Source organism: Haliotis rubra, unplaced genomic scaffold (genome assembly GCF_003918875.1).
Source record: "Haliotis rubra isolate DU_JTF1 unplaced genomic scaffold, ASM391887v1 Scf158, whole genome shotgun sequence".
Taxonomy (NCBI): Eukaryota; Metazoa; Mollusca; class Gastropoda; order Lepetellida; family Haliotidae; genus Haliotis; species Haliotis rubra.
Window position 1 is genome coordinate 1,232,781 of NW_025765536.1, and position 22,798 is coordinate 1,255,578.

The 22,798-nt window shown below is 42.1% G+C and overlaps 1 protein-coding gene across 2 annotated transcripts in view; it reads left to right on the top strand.

Moving 5' to 3' along the window:
* Positions 1 to 22,798, top strand: part of LOC124271166 (FYVE, RhoGEF and PH domain-containing protein 1-like) — a 126,985-nt gene that overhangs the window by 6,391 nt on the left and 97,796 nt on the right. The window contains exons 1-2 of one of the 2 annotated variants that reach the window (XM_046706243.1): positions 182 to 460; positions 14,099 to 14,269. In XM_046706243.1, coding sequence (XP_046562199.1) covers positions 379 to 460; positions 14,099 to 14,269 — 253 coding nt within the window. In that variant the 5' untranslated portion in view covers positions 182 to 378. Of the gene's footprint in view, positions 1 to 181; positions 461 to 14,098; positions 14,270 to 22,798 lie in introns of those variants that run through there. The other variant, XM_046706244.1, reaches the window with a different exon arrangement.

Sequence of the window (22,798 nt, forward strand, 5' to 3'; positions counted from 1 at the left end):
CGTCCCTTCTGAACCGCGGCAACCCCCCAGAACTTCACCCATCTGGCAGACTGAGTCCCCCCTCCCCATCCTGCGCCCCTCCCCTTCATAAATCTGACCCTACCAACTGGTAGCGCGTTCCGTTCCGCGGGTCTCTCCGCGGGGTATCGGGTTCCCACAGCTCCAGAGAGTGCAGAGTTGTGAGGACTGGCATTGTCACCGAGTCATTGGAATACCTTGAAGCCATTCTTACATCGAGTGTACAGTGTCAATGAAAGCACAGGCGGATACTCACAGGTTACATAAGGAAATACTCCCACCCCAGGCTTCCGTGTTCATGACAATGTGTTTTAGTGTTGGAGTATACATGTAGGGATATCGGGCTGCTGTGTTTCCACGATGGGACAGGAGTTTTCCGCGGAGGATTTGCGAAACTTTCAAGGGATTGATTTCAGTCAGCTGAAGAACGGCATTGACAAATGTAAGTAGTTGTGGGAAGGTAGTCCTTTAACCCGCCTCACGCGCACTTACAACTGACGTTACCCCGAGGCTCCATTGAATGAAAGTTTTAGTTTCAGACCATTCCGTTTTCACATTACTTTTGTGTATAATTACCAGGTCGTGCATACGTTGAAAGATATCAGTTAGTAACTCAACATAAAGTTTTTCTTCACTTCATATATATTTCCTCATTGTCAGTTTGACATCTTGTTTGATGGCCGAACAACATCACTTTTCTTTTAAAATCTTTGACCAGTAATTATATTTTCTATGTAAACAACCCTGAGGTTTGCAAACAGATGAGAAGTGTTCTCAATCACCGGGTCCTTGGTGCACGTCACCGCTGTACTCTCCTACCCAGTGTCTGCCTGTTGGAAGTTAAAGGGCACTATCTGTACAGGTGTTACAGAAAATATACATTTTAAATATGGTTATATTGGAAGAAAAGCGAGATATAATGGACAATTCTGAAACTGGACTTAGACTTTTCAAAACTGTTGACCTACATTTGAACAAGTTCTTTTCGAAGTTTCTGTTTGACTACACAAATCTCAAGTCGTTTTTTAGATATAAAGATAATGATGTGCACAGCTACTTCATTTATTTACCAATGAAAGAAGGTCGAGGATGTGTACAACTATTTAAATCTTTGAAGGGCATGTACAAGTGGAATGCATAAGGAAAGCAAGATTTATGGATGTCAACTTCTTTATTGTCAATAACACGACGTTCGAAGTGTATGCTTGCTCCTTCATCATATTGTGTGCTATTCACAATGAAGAAAAGTTGGCATCAATAAATCTTGCTTTCTTATACAACTATTTATCATTTACCAATGAAAGCAGGTCGGGGATGTGTACAACTATTTATCATTTCGCAATGAAGGCTTATCGAAGTTGGTAGTATTTGCGAACATACGGATGTAAGTGCACTCCGACTCCCTGGCTGTCGAATTCTATATACACCTGTCTTCCCGCATTTTCTAATGAAATCCAGTGAAATATGCATGAAAACAGATGCGTGGGTTCTACACGTGTTTTAAAGCATGGATGACATCTTAACAGCCATATGGTCTTTAATGTTCCATCTCGACAAGGCTACAACCTCACCGCTCTGTTTAATGTGGGAATAATGTAGTCCAGACGGTTGACCACAGACGCCGGGCTGACCATGGTCACCTGGCGTTCACTTCACTTCACTTTGAACATGTCCAGACCTTCGTTACCGGCAGGGGTCAGTTTCACCCTTGACCTCTGGCGGGAGATGCCAGACCCTGGCGTGAGAAGTAAGATATGTGTTTATAAACCTACACCCGATGGTGCACAGGTGAAGCTTTCGTCAAAACAAGGAATGTACTTTCATGGCAGACGTCAAAATACTTGTTTTCATATCCTCCGGTGGTAGTGATTCTTGGTGGATAATATTTGAAGATACACTTATTTATATTTGTCAGTCTCAGCTTTTAGTAAAATACACGGTCTGGTATAGACTAACGCTTAGTCTCTGAATATATGTAATTTTGATAGTAACAAATAATCACATTTAAATTGAAAAGGAGCCCCAGTGAGTTGGAGATTCAGAACCTGAAGAAATGTGGACTTGCTTTATTTGGGGCTTTAGCATTGCAGGGAGTGCCAGGCAGTAGGGAAAATAATGTGGTTCAGGGACTGTGAGACAGACTAGGTCTGGTATTCTAAACATCCTAGCGTAAGCTTTTCATATTTATGAAGCATTTTGTAAACAAAAAACAACAACAAAAAATAAAATTCTGCTAAAATGAATTTAGGACAACAAGATATCTTGGGGCTGCTCATCTGTTCCAGCTGTTAGTCTGCCACACAGATCTGAAACAAACATATCTGTAAACTCGCCAAGTCTACATAACTGCTGTTTCAGAACATGAAGAAAGTATCTTGACTCTTATTAATTATGTTTTATTAAGATGATTTAAGATTTCTTTTTATTTGTAAATTATGTTCACTTCAGAGACTACATGTCAGTCTACTTCAGCTGTGTAGACACCAAAGCAAGCCTGTAGGTCTGTCCACAATGGAGACTACATGTCAGTCTACTGCAGCTGTGTAGACATGTAGGTCTGTCGACAATGGACTGTCTTTAATATCAGGAAACGAAAACTGTATCTCTCCTATATTTCGAAAAAACCCAACAATGTCGTGACTCCTAACTGCTCAAATATGATAAAACAAAGGAAAGTATTTGTTTCATACAAAACATCTAAATTCCAAAAACCAAAATTACCTACTCGTAACGTCTTCCCTAAAATAGATACTAGTATTCATCTGTTGCACGTGTTATCACGCTACTTACGGCCACCTGTGATTTTACTCACTACGACCTTCAACCTGAAAATTAATCAAAGTTTGTTAACATTTTGAATTTCACTTATTGTCAGAGCTGATAGAGTTGAGCTTTCAGGCTGAATTTATTTGATTCAGATTCGGTGTGGTAGCCCAGTGGTTAAAGAGTTTACTCCTTAAACCGACGACGAGGGTTCGATTCCCCGCATGGGTATAATGTAAGAAACCGACGTGTGGGGTCTCTCTTCCCAACCACGGTCTAAAACAACACAGCCATTAGACGAAAATGTCATTTCTCGATCCACAATTTGTAAATACCATATATTCCGTCATTACATGTATTTGAAACATACATACTGACACATTTAGCCACAAACAACATACCGTACCCACGTGGCCAGACCAAGGAACCGTTCATACTATATTTTAACCTATTTCTCCGCTGATAAATATAACGTCATTGGCTTGTGATGATAAGTATAACGTCATTGGCTTGTAATGATATCGTATAGAAACATGCCTGTTTTGCCTGTGTCTATCGCCCTTGTGCGTGTGTATACAGGCGTGTGAGACTCGCCTGCTGGAACGTTCATGTGTACACGGTGATAACCTGGCAATCTGTTCCGGTGATAGCATGAAGAGGTGTTCAGCCATCTGTGCTGTGCAATGGAGGATAACACATGTTTTTTCTTTTAACTTTTCCTTCAGAAGTTTCCATCTGTTCTGTTGAAAGGTAAATGTGAATGTTTGTGTCCCAGACCAAAACAAAAATAAATATCATGTTCATTATGATCATATATTAAACTTGGGTAATACGAACTTCGGCACATCGGATACCCCATATTGCATGCGAGCTATACATGTGATTGCATTATGTACTAGTCTATCACCTTGTTATGTCGTGTTCCTTGCGGCCGTATAACCGTTAATAATGTCGATTTTACACATGAGAAACCCTTCTCGGGTCAAAAAGGAATGTGCTTGGGTATGTATACAGTAAAGCTGAGATGAGATGCGCCTCATGTTACTTATATTTGTCGTGGTCAGAACAGAACTTGTATTACGTTCAGGCCCGGATACCTAACATGTACAAATATACCGTGGTATATTGTAAACATAGGATAGGCGGGATGGTTGGCATGGAAGATTGTACAGTTTTTATGATAGTGTACAGAATAATATAGGGTTTTTTTAAACACGTATTTATTTACAGTTAAACAATTGGGTTTTTAGCATAACGGTTTGGGATATGTTTTCCGATGACGTTTGAAGAAAGGACAGACAAAAATGTAATTAAAGTCATCGCCAACATCGCACATGTCGCAGAGGTTACATATTCTTTCCTTAGGGGGGTTGTGTGCCACCTACCTCATTCACGTCGAATTCACATGGTACGTGGACGTCGACAGACACTGCGTCAGAGCACGGCAAGGACCTGATGGTCAGTCGTCTCAACGTCTTGTCCAGCCTTGTAATGACTACTAGGGCTACATGTGTCATAATGTAACCACTTTAGTTTCACATACTTTCACAGCAGTACTAGTTTAACTTGACTCGTATCTGTTCACTAAAACATTGGACACAAAACACTTCCTGTTGAGGTTTAACTGTAGGTACATACATCGGATATATTCTATAGCAAATAAAAGACAAATGTGATAGTAGAAGACACCATTCTATGGCTTGTTTGTGTTCATGGCGATAGTGTAATGACCTCCATTAATGGTGTTTGCGTGACACAGACGTGTTTCCTGTAATTAGGAAAGAGACACAGATGTCGATACGCGTTCACCGTCTCTTTATAGCTGCTGGGTTCTCTTATTACTCAGTTGCAAGCTTCAGTTTAATTGGACGGATTCTACCCAAGCAGTCAATTATAGCATTACGTCATACACTGGTACACAAGTTAATATGTTACAAAATAAATAAATAAGGAAAAGGGACGTCATGGAAATGAAAGTGTGTATACTTTGATATGGAATATATGGGTGCTGAAGTTCACATTCTAATTAACATCTTATCTCAAACTTCTTTGAGTGACATTTTAGAAGATCACTTGCTTGATAACGATGTTATTACCTACACCGAAACGTCGCACTCATTGCAATAAAGAAGTTGACTATCCATAGAACTTGGTTTTCCTTCATCAATACAACTTCTAAAATGCCTCTCAAAGAAGTTAAAAGTTGGGAAGTGCAATATTGACAAACCTTGATAAAAACTTCTTTAATTTCGTGAGTGCGATGTTTCGATTAAGATTTTTGTACCGTTGTCAAGAAGAAATGCCAAAGAACTTACCTCAAAGGAATCACCTTATTTTACTTTCTACGAAACATATTAATTTCAGCTTACTTATCCTTGTGTCTTTGCCAGTTCATAGACACAGACATTGTTAAATATGTCAGAAGTGAGTTTATTTTCTCGCCGCACTCAGCAATATTGATGCTATATTATGGGATCATACGCATCAACACATCCCCATACCTCACCCAGGTTGAGACAGCATCTCCGACCTCCCTCCCTCAACAAATGAGTGAGTGAGTGAGTTTAGTTTTACGCCGCACTCAGCAATATTCCAGCTATATGGCGGCGGTCTGTAAATAATTGAGCCTGGACCAGACAATACAGTGATCAACAGCATGAGCATCGATCTGCGCAATTGGGAACCGATGACATGTGTCAACCAAGCCAGCGAGCCTGACCACCCGATCCCGTTAGTCGCCTTTTACGACAAGCATGGGTTACTGAAGACCAATTCTAACCCTGATATTCACGGGTAAGAAGACTGTATTGAATGCTGCTGCCTCCAGTGAGGCACGTCTAGATAAGCGGACAGTACCCGCCAGTCTGTTGGAGTGAGTGAGTTTAGTTTTACGCCGCCTTTAGCAATATTCCCTTTTTTATAGTATATAACGGCGGGGGACACCAGAAATGGGCTTTACACATCCAATCTGTTAGAGGAATATTTATAATTTTTTTAGAAATAGTCAGAACTATTAATCATTACCTTAGAGACTTGCGCAAGTCTACCGAAATGGTTGACTTTCTCTCAAGTGGCTGATATATCCACTGACAGCTGTTTCTCCGATTACAGTGCGCATGCGTGTATAATTCGGACCGTGTCGTGTGTCGCGTGCCTATTAGCTTCCGACTCAGCAGGATCTTTCATCTGCGGAAAAAAACATAAACTTACCCTCAAGACAAAGAGTATTAAAGCTGACTTCAGCTGCCAGGGTTCTTTGAGAGCGTAAGTCAGCTGTTTTGAACGTCTTATAAAAAAACATCGGTACATTCTTTCAAACAAAAAAACGGCATTGCTGAACAGAAAGCTGTGTCTACCCCCTGTTCAGATGCCACACTCACGCCAATATATACCACATATACTTTAACACCAGTAAAGGCCATTAACATTTGAAAACACGATCGTCATAGGGACTGGTGTGTATGTTACCCTTGACGACAATATGTACAGAATAGCTATGGCTTTTGATTGGATGAGCGAATGAATATATGTTATTATCATATATTTTGGGGATTGGTTGGCTGGTTGTTTAACGCCACCCTCAGCATTATTCCAGCTAAATGGCGACGGCCTGTAAATAATCGAGCCTGGACCAGACAATCCAGTGATCAACATCATGAACATTAATCTACGCAATTGGGATACGATAACATGTGTCAACAAACTTAGCAAGCCCGACCACCCGATCCCGTTAGTCGCCTTTTACGACAAGCATGGGTTGCTGAAGACACTAACCAGGATCTTCAATAGTATATTTTGAGGGATGGGAAGTTCTGGAGAGTAGTGGGTGGAAGGAGCAATAGAGATACACTGATTGGGGCGGGCTTCATGAAAAATGTATTTGGGGGAATGAAAATTGTTCCTTGAAACTTGGAGAGGGGGTAGGTGGGCAGAATATCATACAGTTCTAAGACTTCTTCACGCCCTCCCGTAGATTCCGTGTCCATTGTGTCAATTCAACTCAGTCTACAGCCTGTCAAACAAAGGAGCCGATATTCCAGCCAAGTGACAGCAGTCGGAGCCTGATTTCATGTGGAACCCAGTTTATAGCTCCAGGAACCGACCCATGGGGCCCGATGTTACACAAGCAGTCGCATACTGTTCCCACCTGATCCTCAGTAGCCTACTGTTCCCACCTTACCCTCAGTAGCCTACTGTTCCCACCTGACCCTTATTAGCCTACTGTTCCCAGCTGACCCTACTGTAGCCACCTGACCCTCAGTCGCATACTGTTCCCACCTGACCCTCAGTAGCCTACTGTTCCCACCTGACCCTCAGTAGCCTACTGTTCCCACCTGACCCTCAGTAGCCTACTGTTCCCACCTGACCCTCAGTAGCCTACTGTTCCCACCTGACCCTCAGTAGCCTACTGTTCCCACCTGACCCTCAGTAGCCTACTGTTCCCACCTGACCCTCAGTAGCCTACCTGACCCTCAGTAGCCTACTGTTCCCACCTGACCCTCAGTAGCCTACTGTTCCCACCTGACCCTCAGTAGCCTACTGTTCCCACCTGACCCTCAGTAGCCTACTGTTCCCACCTGACCCTCAGTAGCCTACTGTTCCCACCTGACCCTCAGTAGCCTACTGTAGCCTACTGTTCCACCACTGACCCTCAGTAGCCTACTGTTCCCACCTGACCCTCAGTAGCCTACTGTTCCCACCTGACCCTCAGTAGCCTACTGTTCCCACCTGACCCTCAGTAGCCTACTGTTCCCACCTGACCCTCAGTAGCCTACTGTTCCCACCTGACCCTCAGTAGCCTACTGTTCCCACCTGACCCTCAGTAGCCTACTGTTCCCACCTGACCCTCAGTAGCCTACTGTTCCCACCTGACCCTCAGTGACCCTCAGTAGCCTACTGTTCCCACCTGACCCTCAGTAGCCTACTGTTCCCACCTGACCCTCAGTAGCCTACTGTTCCCACCTGACCCTCAGTAGCCTACTGTTCCCACCTGACCCTCAGTAGCCTACTGTTCCCACCTGACCCTCAGTAGCCTACTGTTCCCACCTGACCCTCAGTAGCTTACTGTTCCCACCTGACCCTCAGTAGCTTACTGTTCCCACCTGACCCTCAGTGGCCTACTGTTCCCACCTGACCCTCAGCAGCCTACTGTTCCCACCTGACCCTCAGTAGCCTACTGTTAGTCCACAAACATAAGGTACACGGCATCTCGGAGTCGACACGTGATTTCATCTGACATGTCCCAGGAGGGAACTCGGACATTTCCTCTCAATCTCATCTAGTTTTATCAAATATCGCCATCAATCAGTGTATGTGTCATCGTGTCCACTGGGCGTGGGGTCGTCTGATATAAACAATAGATAATATACTCAAGTAGCTCTGTACATACGCGTTTTTCTGTATATACGTGTCAGAAACGAACACCTCATGTCTGTTTGATATTCCTATCCGCGATATAACTGTATCTTCCTTCCACTCGACCTGTTGAAGTACCTTCATTCACTTCCCTCTGTCTGTCCCATTCCTCTCTCCCCGACTTCCTGTCGGAGGGGATCAGCACCTGATACTCCATATTGCCTGATTCCAGCCAGATAACACATTGCCACCACGTGGTTGGAAGTGGCGCGTAGCTACATTACCGTGGGTGGGGAATGGACAGAAACACCCGGGAGGCCAGAGTAACATAGCCTCTTTCATACGTCCCTTCCGCATTTAGTCACGGGACCCTCGCGAAATCAAAATATTTCTTGTGGGCATATGGAAAGCCCTTTGTAATGTGCACTGGACAATTTAGCCAATAACTCAGAATAACCAAAATAGTTATTTTATAGCCATTTGAATATGTGGAAAAGACTAAATGTTCGATGATTTGTAAGTAACAGTAACCCCTTATAGTTCAAGGTCAATGTCCAAGACCTCTATCAGTGTGGTCTCGGCAGAAGGAGCAGATCCGGGGCTGTGATTTCAATACAGATAAGGAATGACCAGAAGGAAAATTGGAAATAAAGATAAACTGAAGTCCACGCGATTACATTTACACTGGTCGAAGTGTGAGAGGAAAGCTATCCCAACTTCCAAAATTTAATACATTTTTCAGATCTTAAGAGAACTTCCTCTGTGAATGCAAAACTAGAAACTAGCATTTTGACCAGTTTCAAAGAATTCATCTGGTTACTTGCGATATAACCTTGATCGTCGAAAAAGACTGCTGTTACCCTGGCACTCCTCAAGATACAGTGCCTATATAAGGTTATCTGTAAGTCTATGTGAAATAAGTCCACTCGGAAACTCTCACTTCTTAGAGCTGCGGATGGAATGGAATGGGTTCACATTTAACAAAAATGTTCTTTTTGAGTCTGTAAGAGAAACTACCACTGCCCAGGACACACATATATTCCCTAAAGTAGCAATTTGTCTGATTTTATAAAGAACTCTCTCCATGTCAGAGCTGAATTGGGATGGGTATTGGTTAATAGAACTGAGAATGGGCGTTATTGTCTTATTAATTATAAGCTGCTCTCGGGTTTCAGAGACTTATGTTGCCTTCTTAGGTTGTGAGACGGTTCTGAGGGTGGTTTAGGGTGATGGTTTTATGAAATGTTACTCGTGGGGCTCTTCATGCTACGAAGATCCGGGTAAGCATTGGTCTTCAGTAACCCATGCTTGTCGTAAGAGGCGACTACAGGGATTGGGTGGTCAGGTTCACTGACTTGGTTGACACATGTCATCGTATCCCAATTGCGTAGGACGATGTTGATCACTGGATTGTCTGGTCCAGACTCGATTATTTACCTACTCCTCGCCACAGAGTTGGAATATTGCTGAGTGCGGCGTTAAACAACAACCAAACAAAACCACATCCAAATCATTCTACGCATCTTATTCACAAGATAACTTACATAGACATCATAACATCTTAAACGCCAAACTTTCATGGAATGAGAAAAGGCAGACAAATGAAGCATTTACTTGGTAGTGAATCTCTGTCTGTTATACGTAAACTGCCTGTCAACACAAAATGATTACTACAAATAACAGATCAGAAGCATTAGGTAAGATATATTTCTACGACGCCATAGATATTTGTTTGATTTATTGGTAAATACAATGTAATTGAGTGCTCGAACTATACCTTTGCAATTTAAGGGCCCATACTGGATGTTGGTTACATTGTTGAGAGTTGTGGACGAATGCTCCAAGTACATGGGTAACTGACATCAGTTTAAGGCGATTCCACTTTTTGAACGTCCACTTACAGGGATGAAAAGTGCAACATCAAGCGATATGTAAAGCTGGTTGTCAAGTCTACATTTCTGATTCTTCCTTTACATAACGTATAAGTTTCACCATACCTTCCTTTGTGTATGGCTTTGATTATGTTGAGATGAGGTATAGTGTGACCATCTGACTCAACAACCATTGGGATGTTGATTAGACAGGTATACTGTACGAGGTGTAGCATGGCCCTGCTCCACGCTGCACCTGCTTCATCCCATACACATCAACTGTAGAGCTAATAGACATCTGTCGATGATAAATCATGGGATTTCTAGACACTGACCAGCGATTGGTTCGTTCGGACTGACTGTGGGTTTAAACCTGCTTCATCTTGCAACGCTCTCGTTGAGAGACATCACGTACTAATTACTATACCTTCTGATGCCGCTGAGTTCACTAGAGCGAGGCACTGAGGTGGTACGGGCGTTAATTACCGTAACATTAAAGGAGAATAACCGTGATTAAGTGAGAGTTGTTGTATACCACACACGCACGCAATCACTTACAGACATACACTGTAAATACAAAACAAAATGTTAAGATCTTCCTAAACTGACAAAACTGTATAAATGACTTGAATCAAGAGAAATTCGACGTCTTGCTTCCAATATATTCAATCGTCGAGGTTGCGGATATGCATGTATACTGGCTGCTTCCTCCCGTATGTAGATGCCACAAACTTACAGTGTTATAACCAATCTGTCACAGGCACCTTGCTCCCGTAGCAGCCTCGCTCGTCGCAGTCGTAGACGATAAGTCGGTTGAACAAATCACAGCTGTCATCGTCCCTTCATGATAAGGAAGACGTCGTGTGTTGACGACATGTTTGATGTCTTGGCCAACAGAACTTGGTTATTGCCCCATGAAGTGCTAGACATGGGTGACACCCACCCGGTAGCATTAGGCCGGATGTACCACCATGATACAGGGTGTATGTTCATGTCAATGCCACTTTCAAGAATTAGTTAACACGTACAATTATGTGTCATTGCCAATTTCAGTGATGCCTCCACTAGTTAACGTTCACCCGTGACATGTCGTCATGAGGTAGGCCATGCATCGCTGTATTGATAGTGTGTCAGTGTCAGTGGTGACTAAGCGTCATTTCTCACAGCCATCGCGGACGTTGTCATGTTCTACTGCCAGTTTCTGTTGTTTCTGGTGGTTCTGCCGTCGTCGGATTTAGGGTGTTGTCGATGACGCCGTGTAGAACATTCCGGTATGGACCCTACTGGAATTATTAGAGTTTTTCTGCTCTTGTTTTATCTACGAACATGGCAAGCTTGGGAGAACTAGAAGATTGCTGAAGGGACAGTTTTATAGAGCGATTTGATGCCTTGTTGATCCGACAAATGCAGTGTTGATCCATATTTGGTATTTATGTCAGATTCCAACACTACTCTGCTTTCAAGACATTTAACAGCGACAATATCCTTGGCATTCATGAGAGCACTTAGGGACCGTTCATAATTTATGGCTGGGGTAGGGGTGGGGGTGGGGGTGGGGTGGTTTGATTATGATTTTAAGGGGTCACTCATTTTCTTCCCGGAGGTAGGGGGTCATCAATTTTGTACACATGTTTCTGGGTGTCAGCAATTTTGTACATAAAAGTATTATGCTTAAAAATATTTGAAGGGGTGGGGGTCATTGATTTTGTACATGACATGCAGGGGGTCACTTACTTTGTACATAACTTTTAGGGGGGGGGGTCATTCACATTGTACATGCTTCACTATAAAAATCATCATCACCCCCGGCCATAAATTATGAACGGTCCCTTACATAGTAGAAGGCCCTCTTATTTATTGCTGCTACCACGTATTAAGTCCATCCGTTTGCGTTTGGTATAGTAAATCTAAACCTGTGTATATGCTACATAACATTATCCTTTGTCCTTGTGAGGCCATTACTGACTTAATTAAATTCAGTGACGTATGAAAATCACCGAGCAGCATTTTTCGTTAGAATATTATTTATACTGAATTTTTAAAGATCCCAAGCACCTTTCAGCGCTTAACTCACACCACCTACGGCCTATGTGGGCAAGGTGTATGTGGCAGCGAGTTCCCATGCAGGTGACACTTTGTTAGCTAGAGTCCCCAGTTCCACCGTCACATGTTCAGAAACGCCGCGAAAAGGTCGCTGGTACAAAGGCCACCACCAAATGACACTTGCTTTGATTAAACCCAGCTTGTACGGGTCAAACGAGAATTTACTGCCTGCAAATCTCCATGGCTGACATTTAGTTTGAGCAGTGTTTCTGTCACGACACGACAGCGTGGAAGGGGCGATGTGTGCAGTCACCGCTGTTGTGTCATGGCAACCGTTTTTCGGTTTTTATAGTTACAATATTTCAAAAAATACCTTTGTTCGCGGCCTATTCGTTTTGAAATCGTAGCAGCTTGTCGTAAAATCTTTAACCACCGAATAATGTTTAAAACATTTTCCATTTATTAATTTAAGTTGTTTTAGCGTGTAAATTCACACGCAAACCATGAAAATAAGCTTGCATATATTTTATCAAGCCGGCCACATCACCCAGGTAGCACTGCAGCTGGTTATTGGCAATGAACCGATACCCCGGCATACCCGGATGGTGAGTGGATGAGCGGTGACCAGTGACGTGACGAACACCTAGGTCAGGAAGTCTGTTTCACAATACTCCAAGTCAGTCGTATCTTATACGCAGGGGGCGCTAGGAAGTAGTTTACGTCACTTTCATTAACCTATTATATTATATTCTCATTTCTTGGGAACCTTAGGCTAAAATACCATCACAGCGGTTGGGACATACTGTTTGGGTCGTGCACCTCAATGGGTACAGGGTGTAACGGATAGAACTTTATGCTTCTCTAAGGGAGGGTTTCAGTCAATTTTACATCCATATACCCTAGCTCACCTGAACTGATGGTTCTTTTTAGATTATATCCATTCGTCATAACTTCTATATTTCAGACATCTCCGAGAAGAAAAGGAACTGTTAGTTACTCTGTTTTACTTCCAAGTAGCAGCCATGTTGAACATGTCAGCCCGGTGTGCGAATGTTTGACCTTTGGCATCAAATAAACGCCGCACTTAGCAATATTCCAAATTTATGGCGGCGGTTTGTAAAGAATCGAGTGTGGGCCTGACAATCCAATGATTGACATCAGGAGCATCGATCTCCCCAATTGGGTACGGTGACATGTGTCAGCCAGGTTAGCGAGCCTGACCGCCTGATCCCGTTAGGCGCCTCTTACGACAAGCATCAAATACAGAGGTGTATTGTTCTCTCAAGCAATGATTGGTATGAGGCTGAGTGAGTGCATGATCCAATCAGGGATATAATACCGAACACACAGACATACTTCTACCATGTCACCATGACGTGATTGTTCACAGCAATATGTTTGAATTTTACATGACTCAAAGTTTTGGTTGTCTGATGTTGGAACACAATCTATGTACATGTCAACATTATCATGGCATCTAACTGTGTAAACTTGTGATCGTATTACTTGTCCATAAGCACGCTACACATCTGTAAGTAAATGATTATGAAACGAGATTGTAGTGTAACAAAAGGAACTTCAAACATATTGAGATTTGGGCAGGTGATGGATGAATACCAAGGTTACCCGCACGTCGGGGGTGTAGTCGTGTGGGATGGTGAGCGACGGGGGGACACCAGACTGATGAACTGTGGTCGATCAGAGTATTTATGGTTACAACCGATGTGTCTGGTGAAGGTGGGGCATTGTCAGGTCACATTGATTGGCATTGTAGCAGTTCCGATTGAACTATTTTAACACAGGAAAGTTCATCTAGCGGATGCAGACATAATTTGCTTTGTGCACCAAATACTGATAGCGGAGGGGCGGTGATGCAAGGGGACGTCCAGCTTATACATGGAGTATGTTAAGGACACCTCTCACAGAGGTACTGAATAGGTTCCTTGATCTGTCTTCAACTCAGTGGGTTGCTGCGGATAGGTAATCCAATGTACCAGTGACGTACGGGTGGTTGGAATGTTGAGGTAATCCATTTCCTTCTGTTCCAGTCGATGCTCAGCTTGAACAGTTGCTTGGCAACGTGACCCGGAAGATATCGCGGAGTCAGAGCGTGCGTGGACATGACGCTCTTGATGTTCGTAGAGCGCACCGCAGAAGAAGGTCAAGGACCAGTGACGGTGCACCGTTCTACACCACGGACGACGTCAGCGACTTTGACAGTAAGCCTTTGGGAAAGTTGCATAACAGAGTATATAGTGTTATTTTCTCATGTTTACATTTCAGAGGGAAAGTAATCAAACCACTGGATGTATCGCTGATCGGTTGTACACCAGACACCATTCTTTGATTATTAATGGTAAAGTCGAGCCTCGCTTGTCTGGGCACTTGCGTTATCTTACATTTTGTCCGGATAAACAACTTTCCGGATATCGTAATGAACCCCTTCGTGTTCATTTATCATGGCCGGTGGGGTAGCCTGGTGGTTAAAGCGTTCCCTTGTCACGCCGAAACCCCGGGTTCGATTCCCCACATGGGTACAACGTGTGAAGCCCATTTCAGGTGTCCTCCGCCGTGATTTTGCTGGTATATTGCTAAAAAGTGGTGTAAAACCATACTCACTCGCTTATCATGTTTTTATTTTATATATTTATTTATTTTGTTTTGTTTTGCAATTCCCCATTAATAGCACAACCTATATTTCTAAAAGCACACCCCTTTTCATCATGAATATAACTACCCAAGAAGACACATACATGTACGTTAGGTATATCTACGTAGACAGACACTCTATCAACGTAGAGCCTATCATCATATAGCCACTGCAAGCGGAGTATTTACAGTGCAGCCAAACAGATATTAACATACGGGGTTAATCATTTTCTAGATAGTAAATTTAATAAATGTAGACACATTTTCTGTTTTCTTGTCAGGAACGCATATGACATAATTTGACTTTAGGATCTTCTAAGAGAAATAGGTTGTTCATATCTGAAATGGACAAAGCCATCAATAACCATATTTCCTCCTGGATACGATACTACATCAACTGAAAGTACTATATCTTCCAACATGTACAGGTACTCTACGTTAATTGCTCTATGCCACTCCTAAAGATACTGCAAGTGGGAGATAAAGATGAGTTGTTTGAAGTTAGAGATGGACGAAATATTTACCAAACTGCACCACATTTTCTGGAAATTATACATTCATTCTTGTCTAAATGTAATGATAAATGAAGGAAAACCTACCACGATATCAGTAAACACTTTTACAAAATGGTTATTCGTATCTAAACATTTATTATTCGCTGTGGGAAACCATTTAGATGCTTTTACCGTTTAACAGATACGCAATGTAAACCTATGACACAGACTACACCCTTAGTTAAGACGCGTCAATCAATAAAACAAAAACACTTTTGAGACCAGAGTGCTCGCTGTTGAAGGTACACTGTTTTATTGATACATAATATAGGCTAAAAGCAGTAGAAAAAACGTTAACGTTGCCGGCAGTAATCAAACCCTCGTGCTTAATGGAATTACGTCACTGTTATAAATCACCGTTTACACGCAACCGTCCAGACCCGACTGTCAGCGTTCATCAGGAGCCGAGTTATTTGTAAAACTAGGGCCATTAATACTCTGGTATAAATATAGATGGTGTGTGAACCCTTCAGTAACATTCAACGTCAGGTTCATCACTCTATACATGCATTTATACATGTGTATACTTTATTTTATTATTGAAAAAAATTAACATTACGTAAAATAGGTACTGATTTGCACAAATAACCCCCAAAATAGTCATGACTATTCTTATTGAAATGTTTTGTAGTTTCTATAATCCGTGAAGATCCGGGTTAGAATTGGTCTTCAGCAACCCATGCTTGTCGGGAGAGGCCACTAACGGGATCGGGTGGTCAGACTCGCTGGCTTGGTTGACACATGTCATCGTATCCCAGTTGCGTAGATCGATGCTCATGCTGTTGATCACTGGATTGTCTGGTCCAGACTCGATATATTTACAGACCGCCGCCACATAGCTGGAATATTGCGGCGTTAAACAAGCAAACAAAGCTAAATCTAATATCACGGCGTGACGTCGATACATCGAACACAGGTATAAATAATATTAGAAAAACAAATTGGATACAAAGAATGACGAACTGAACCACACAAATAAGAATGTTAGCGGTTCCCTGCATCTGCTGAAGAAATAAATTGATGTATGTTAAGAAAAGAATTACAGTCTTGCAGTAATACTCATGAAGTATGTTTCCGTCGTATTGTAAACCGTGGGCTAGTCGCCTACTTAGTTGCTGTAACAAGCGGCACTTATCTTGACAAATTAGCCGTAAAACAACCAAGGACAAGAACCAAAATGAAGAAACCCATAAACATCTACAAGTAAATGTCATCTTCTTGTCCAAAAGCTGTTTGTGTAAGGACTTCCACGGTATCTCTAACTGACGTCATGCACACTCTTGTGTTAAAGTATAGTGTAGCATTAAACGGTAGTAAACATTTTGAACAAACCATGCTTTTTTCTATGCCAAACGATGAAGATATACCACATGTGGTCTTTGTGCTTCAGGGCGAGTCAATGTTTACCGAACTGAAGAAACAATTAATGTTTCTTAAAAACGGAAAATATATTTCCTGATAATAATTTTGGAAAGAAAAATCTAAATATATCTAAAACAGGTGAAAGTGTTCAATGATAAATAACCAATGGACAATTGGTCAAGTGTGCTTTGAAAGTGGAAATATAAAATACGAGGTTCGCAAGATCGGATTCTGATTTCTAGCTGCATCAATTAGGAAAAAAGATCCTTAAGACTCAAACAAAATTATTAATTCTCCCTCCCATCTCCCCCATCTATCATCCCTGACTTGTTACAGCACCCTGCCCACCCACCCCCGCCCCTCAACCTATCTATCTCTGTCACATCCCGTTAGCGCAATGGCAGTCGGCCTCTATCACCTCCACTGAGCATCACGGGCCTCCATAGGAAACGATGTATTAGGCGGTGCAGGAATGAGGTCTACATAGGGTTCATGACGTAGATGTGTGGCTTAAACGGTACTTTAAAACAAGGCCACACAATAAGACAGGAAGATGAGAGGACTTGATTTGATAATGACACCTTACACATTTTCTTTGCAGTTACGCAAAATTGCTTATTATTTACAAACAAGTGATGATAATTGGACTTCTCTGACCCCTTATATAAAAGGTGCAGTGGCCTCTTATGTGAGAAACATTATTTTTGCATTTGATTAAGTCAAATCCATTCGTTTCAAAACATAATACACGTGTATACGTTTTGAAAAAAGATCCTGCGTTTAGCATGAAAATCTGCATATATGGTAGTTAACATTTGGTTATATACAGCACTGTCAACCCATGACAGACCATCGCACACGTTTGAGATGCCGAACACTCTGTGTATTAAAAAGCACTTAGTTCTTGAGACATATTAACTTCTGGCAAAATACTTCAACAACAATCTCCCCTGAACAGACAAGACCTGAACTGTGGGTCGTCGACCACACAGGAAGACCAGTATTGGTGGCATCTCCCTCGGCGTATTAACGCTAGTCTATTATAGGTTAGTTTAGTCTTTGACACGCCCCCATATCCCCATCAGCACGTGACTAATAACACACATGCCCCTTTACCTGACCATTAGGTGTGTTTTCCCACCTGCCTTTCATTACCTGTCTAATGGAATAGTCATATCCCGCACCACGTCTATCGTCAAAATAACACATGGTCCGCCTTTTGTAGCCACCGGTGGATCATTTTTCGTTTTAACAAACAGTCTAAATAAGCAGACGGTCTTCGACCTTTTCATTTTCACTTCACGGGTGTATCCCTGCTGCATATAGGTCGGTCCGGCTAGATAACGGTGATATAAACAATCAACATCATCGTGAGTGAGCATGTCGGCAACATCGTGAGAATACAAAGTTTCACCTGACTTATATTTTTATATCCAAATGTTCTTACACGTGATCACAGTGAGTTAAAAGTTAACGTTACATCGGTATTTCCCCCAGCCATATATAGCAATGATACCAAGTTTATACATATACGCAAATTCATTTGATCCAAAACGCGTTGTCTCCTGATAATATAGGTCTGTTTGAAGTTGATCCAGAAAGGTTCTTTGTATCTGTATGAATTAAATCTTGTTTCTCCAATACCAAACAACAAAATAGTGGAAGCAGTTGATATCACCACCATCACCACAGAAGGTAAAGTCAGATACGTCAGCTAGATATATCCTTGCCCCTAGACTACCTTGCCTCAAGACCATACTGAATGCCAAGCCCCAAGGAAGTCTATACTAATTCTATCCCTTAAAGAGGCACGTGTGGATAAGAGGACAGAAAGGACGCTGGTCTTTTGTAGGGACAACTGTCTCTTTTTCCATTTTATCGAAATTACACTTATAATTTAAACTCATTTAAACTAATGGTTGCTTTAGAGACATGTCTACTGGAAACGTTCGGGCCGTGTTCGCGGAAAACAGAGGTACCTTCCAAAACGCATGACAATAAATGGAACATATCATTCAGAACACTCCTTACACTGCAGGGTCCAAATCCACAAATGATTCGTAACGTTACGACCTGTCGTAACTCTATACAGTTTACCATAGGCTTATGAACTCTTTGGGGGAACTCTTTGAGGGCGATAGGGTAGCCTAGTGGTTTAAGCGTTCACTCGTCTCGCCGAAGACCCGGGTTCAATTCCCCACATGAGTACAATGTGTGAAGTCCATGTCTGGTGTTCCCCGCCATAATATTGTGATATTGCCGGAATGTTGCTGAAAGCGACGTACAACTCAACTCACTCACTCACTCCTAACTCTTTGTGGATCGGGGCCCTGGTCTGATTTTGTCAGACCTCTATATCAGACCTCTATGTCAGACCTCTATGTCAGACCTAACAAGTAGACAGCTCTAGCCAAAACCATGCAGTTCCGACTCGAGCGACGACGTCATAGCATATATGATGAGCGTTTACAAGAGAAGAACTTCTCCGGAACTGGGATCGCATTCCTCAAACATCGTTTGCAATGGTGTACTACTGTGGAAGAGGTTCATGTTGGAAATAGATCATTTTAATGTGTTTAGGTCAAGTCTTACTGTATGAGACTCAGAACATATCAATCACACCTTGTAGAGATCTAAGGATATGTAGATTTATATGTCCGACTTCCCCAGTGGGTGTCAAATTACAGTGGTAGACGGTGTCAGTTGACGGACAACTAGCATCAGCCTTGTTCGAATGTCTCTTCCGTACTGTGGTGGTGGTATGTCTCGCTGCTACGTCTCATATCCTGCATGTTTGACAACGTAGAACAGTTTTTCATGGAACAATATCAAATCTGTGAACGTCTCTAAATGGTATTTAAATGTTCACAATCGTCATTCAAGAACTGCTGTTGTTGTTTTTGAATAAGAGGAACACAATTATTATGTTAACAAGGAGCTACACCATACATAGAGTGGCAATATGGTAGAGGCGCCACGTATTCTTGGACGTCAAACCACATATAACTACTCACTCAATCTGTAATTGCAGCGAAACAAATTTGAAATTATCCTGCAAGGCTGAGAATGTCCTACTCAGTCCTTCAGCTTAGAACAAAACAGGGGGGGGGCTTGTCGCGCTTAAAAACAGCGTTAGAAAGACATGTAGGTAAGTTCCTTTTATACAGTACTAGGGTAGGGTCTATATACCTACATGTCTTTCTAACGCTGTTTTTAAGCGCGACAAGCCCCTGTGGAACAAAACAGATACTTTCCAGATAAAATTAGTAGAACGACATGTTGGTTCCCCGTGCTGCACGCAAGCCTTGGAAGTATCGATCAAGATTGTCTGAACCGCCATAAAATCATAATTTTCTCGACACGACGTGAAACCTGTCACTCTGATTCATTTCAGTGAGGACAATTTATGTTTTTCTTTTTGTTTTCACAACCTCTGAAGTCACTCTATATCCGCCATGCCTTGTATGTTCCGTTATTCTACCTCTACTGCCACCATTACTTGTCGTATAACTCGACTATAGGGGATCGGTTGTTTACAATGTTAAATCAAAGTGCTCGTGTCTTCAAGCACCGACTGGACTGTGCTCATGCAGTCGCTCGCTTGTTTTTGTGTTTCACGCACTTCCGTGACATAGCTGAAATATTGCTGAACTCGGTTCGCACACTGCAGCATTCTTTGTCATTAGGATTCAAGCTTAAAAAGTCTTAAATGAACATTGAATTCTTTTTATGTCTTATTTTTTCTCTCTCAGGATATTGGGGACGTGCATGCTTAAAATTGTGTTGCATATCACCCTCTAGACGTTGATTGTAAAACACTTTCCTGATTACCTGCACCAGAACAGACAAGTTCTAAAATACAAGTCATTGTATCTACAGTGGTCTCAGCCCCAGATCAATACATCGAGCAATAAAGGGTACATTCAGGGAGTATGTGTTTAAGCAAATTGCTTGAGACATATTTCCTTCCGGCAAAACATACTATTATCATCATTATTATCATTGTTGTAATCTCATCTCTCCAAGATTTTGATCCATGCATTGTAAGCACCCTTCCCGCACTCGACGGCTGTCCCTATTACACCTAGTCTGTCGTACAGACCCTGAAGCAAATATATCCAAGAAAACCCACGGAAGTCTAGAAAACGTAGCAAGTCTAGATTTCCACAGCTTCTGAAAATGAAGAAAGTCTCAGGGCTCCTTTTCATTATATTATATTTTTGTTACTATGAGCTTTTTATCTATAAAATATGTTCTTTTCAGAGACTAGTTGTTAGTTTATATTAGACCGAAGAGCCCTCCAAACTATTAAACCCAACACACTTACTCAGTGACTCTTGCCACACACACGAATGCCTCTTGTCTTGTCGATCATGTCACAGTTGTTATCGTGAAATAAGAGAGCAGTCCAGGGAGTGAAGAATCTCACCTTGTGCCTTCTTGGATGAAGACTTTCTCTGTAGAGTTACAGCCTTTCAGTTCACTCAGATATATCATGTTTGTATCCGTGTAAACCTGTAAACTTACATTTCAGTATATCAAGGCAAGTAATCAGAAACAGTGTGAAGGCAACCTCTGAACTTGTAATACGGGCGAATATAGGGTTCAGATTAGTCTGTCTCACAGTCCCGGAACCACATTATTTTCCCCACTGCCCTCCCTGCAATGCTAAAGCCCTAAATGAAACACGTCTAGATTTCCTCAGGTTTTGAATTCCCCATCCGACTGGGGCTCCTTTTCAATTTAAGTGGGTTTATTTGTTACTATTAAAATAACTATATATATATTCAGAGACTAAGCTTTAGTCTAGGTTCAGAACCATGATCCTAGGTTTCTAGATCGCTTAGAAGACACAGCTCTACACACTAGTGGCTGTTAAACTCGAGTGAGTGAGTGAGTTGGTTTATCCTGCCTCACGGCGAGTGAGCTTAAAGTGGAATGGGAGCATGAAGTTACAAGTCTTCTACATTGGTGAACCTTAAATACACGGTTAATTTACGGTGTGACGAAGTGTAAAGTTGAAATCAGACTGGTGTTAGTCGTGCGTTTCTAAGATTACAGATCTCCTACACATCTGACGTACACAGTATCAGACTTACTCACACCGGGGTGCACACTGTCCCAGTATACCCTACCTCTGCAGAAACTAAACTCTTGTAGCCCTTTCTGAACTGTAGCAGACTAACAAGCCTATAGTTTACAATTACTTGTTACCGATACATTCTTGAGAGCCAGCGGAGATTGGCGCAGATAAGTACAGGGTTGTAAGAGAACCGACGGGGAGTGTTAATGCCGTATTGATTAGCCAGGGGAATACAAGCGTGTAATACACAGCCCGGCTTTCACTCGGAAGTTCAGACTGAGGTGCGTTTCTACTTACCTGATTGTCGAATTACCTGTTTGTAAAGAGGGGGAGACGGGTTTACGACTTCTGGTCCTTACGCTCCACAGAAGTTGTAACTAGCCTCAAGCATTCCGGCGATAAGAAATGAAGCATAGGTGTAATTATTTCGCTGAAGGTTGTATGTTTGAAGTGAAGTCAGACTATACCAAGAAACGAAAAGTAAACATTTTTTTACTTCTTCGAGTAATTCGAGTGCAATATCTAATGAATTCAAGCAACTGTGTTGCTTGGGGTTCGGATAGTGTAGGCACACAAACACATCGGACAAACATGAGGAAATACTAGTATATAAACAAAGTTTGGGCGGCACAATACTGATAACATGACTGAAAAACACATACAATGACAGTTAGCTGTGGAATATTCGTCACCATCGGGAGTTTGGTAGCTTACAGTTGATGTGTTCGATTTCCACATGGGTACAATATGCGACACTCATTTCTGGTGTCCAAGCCGTGATCTTTGTAAAAGCGGTGCAAAACAATACTCACTCACTCATGGTCCTGGCATATCTAAAGTCCTAGAGATTAAGTGTTTACACCTTGGACCACGTCAACAGTAATCCACTCGTAGTAGGTACTTAAAACGGCTCCAGCTATTATTGTCTTGTGGTCAGATAGGCGAACATACAGGTGGACCTTCAACGTAACGAGCGATTTGTTGAAACCAGTGCCCATTCACTAGACCATTCTAAATCCAAAACGTCAAGGTATTTACTAAAAATCTAACAATAAAATATTTATGTCTCTTCTTCAAAAACGACGTACACTACGTTCAAA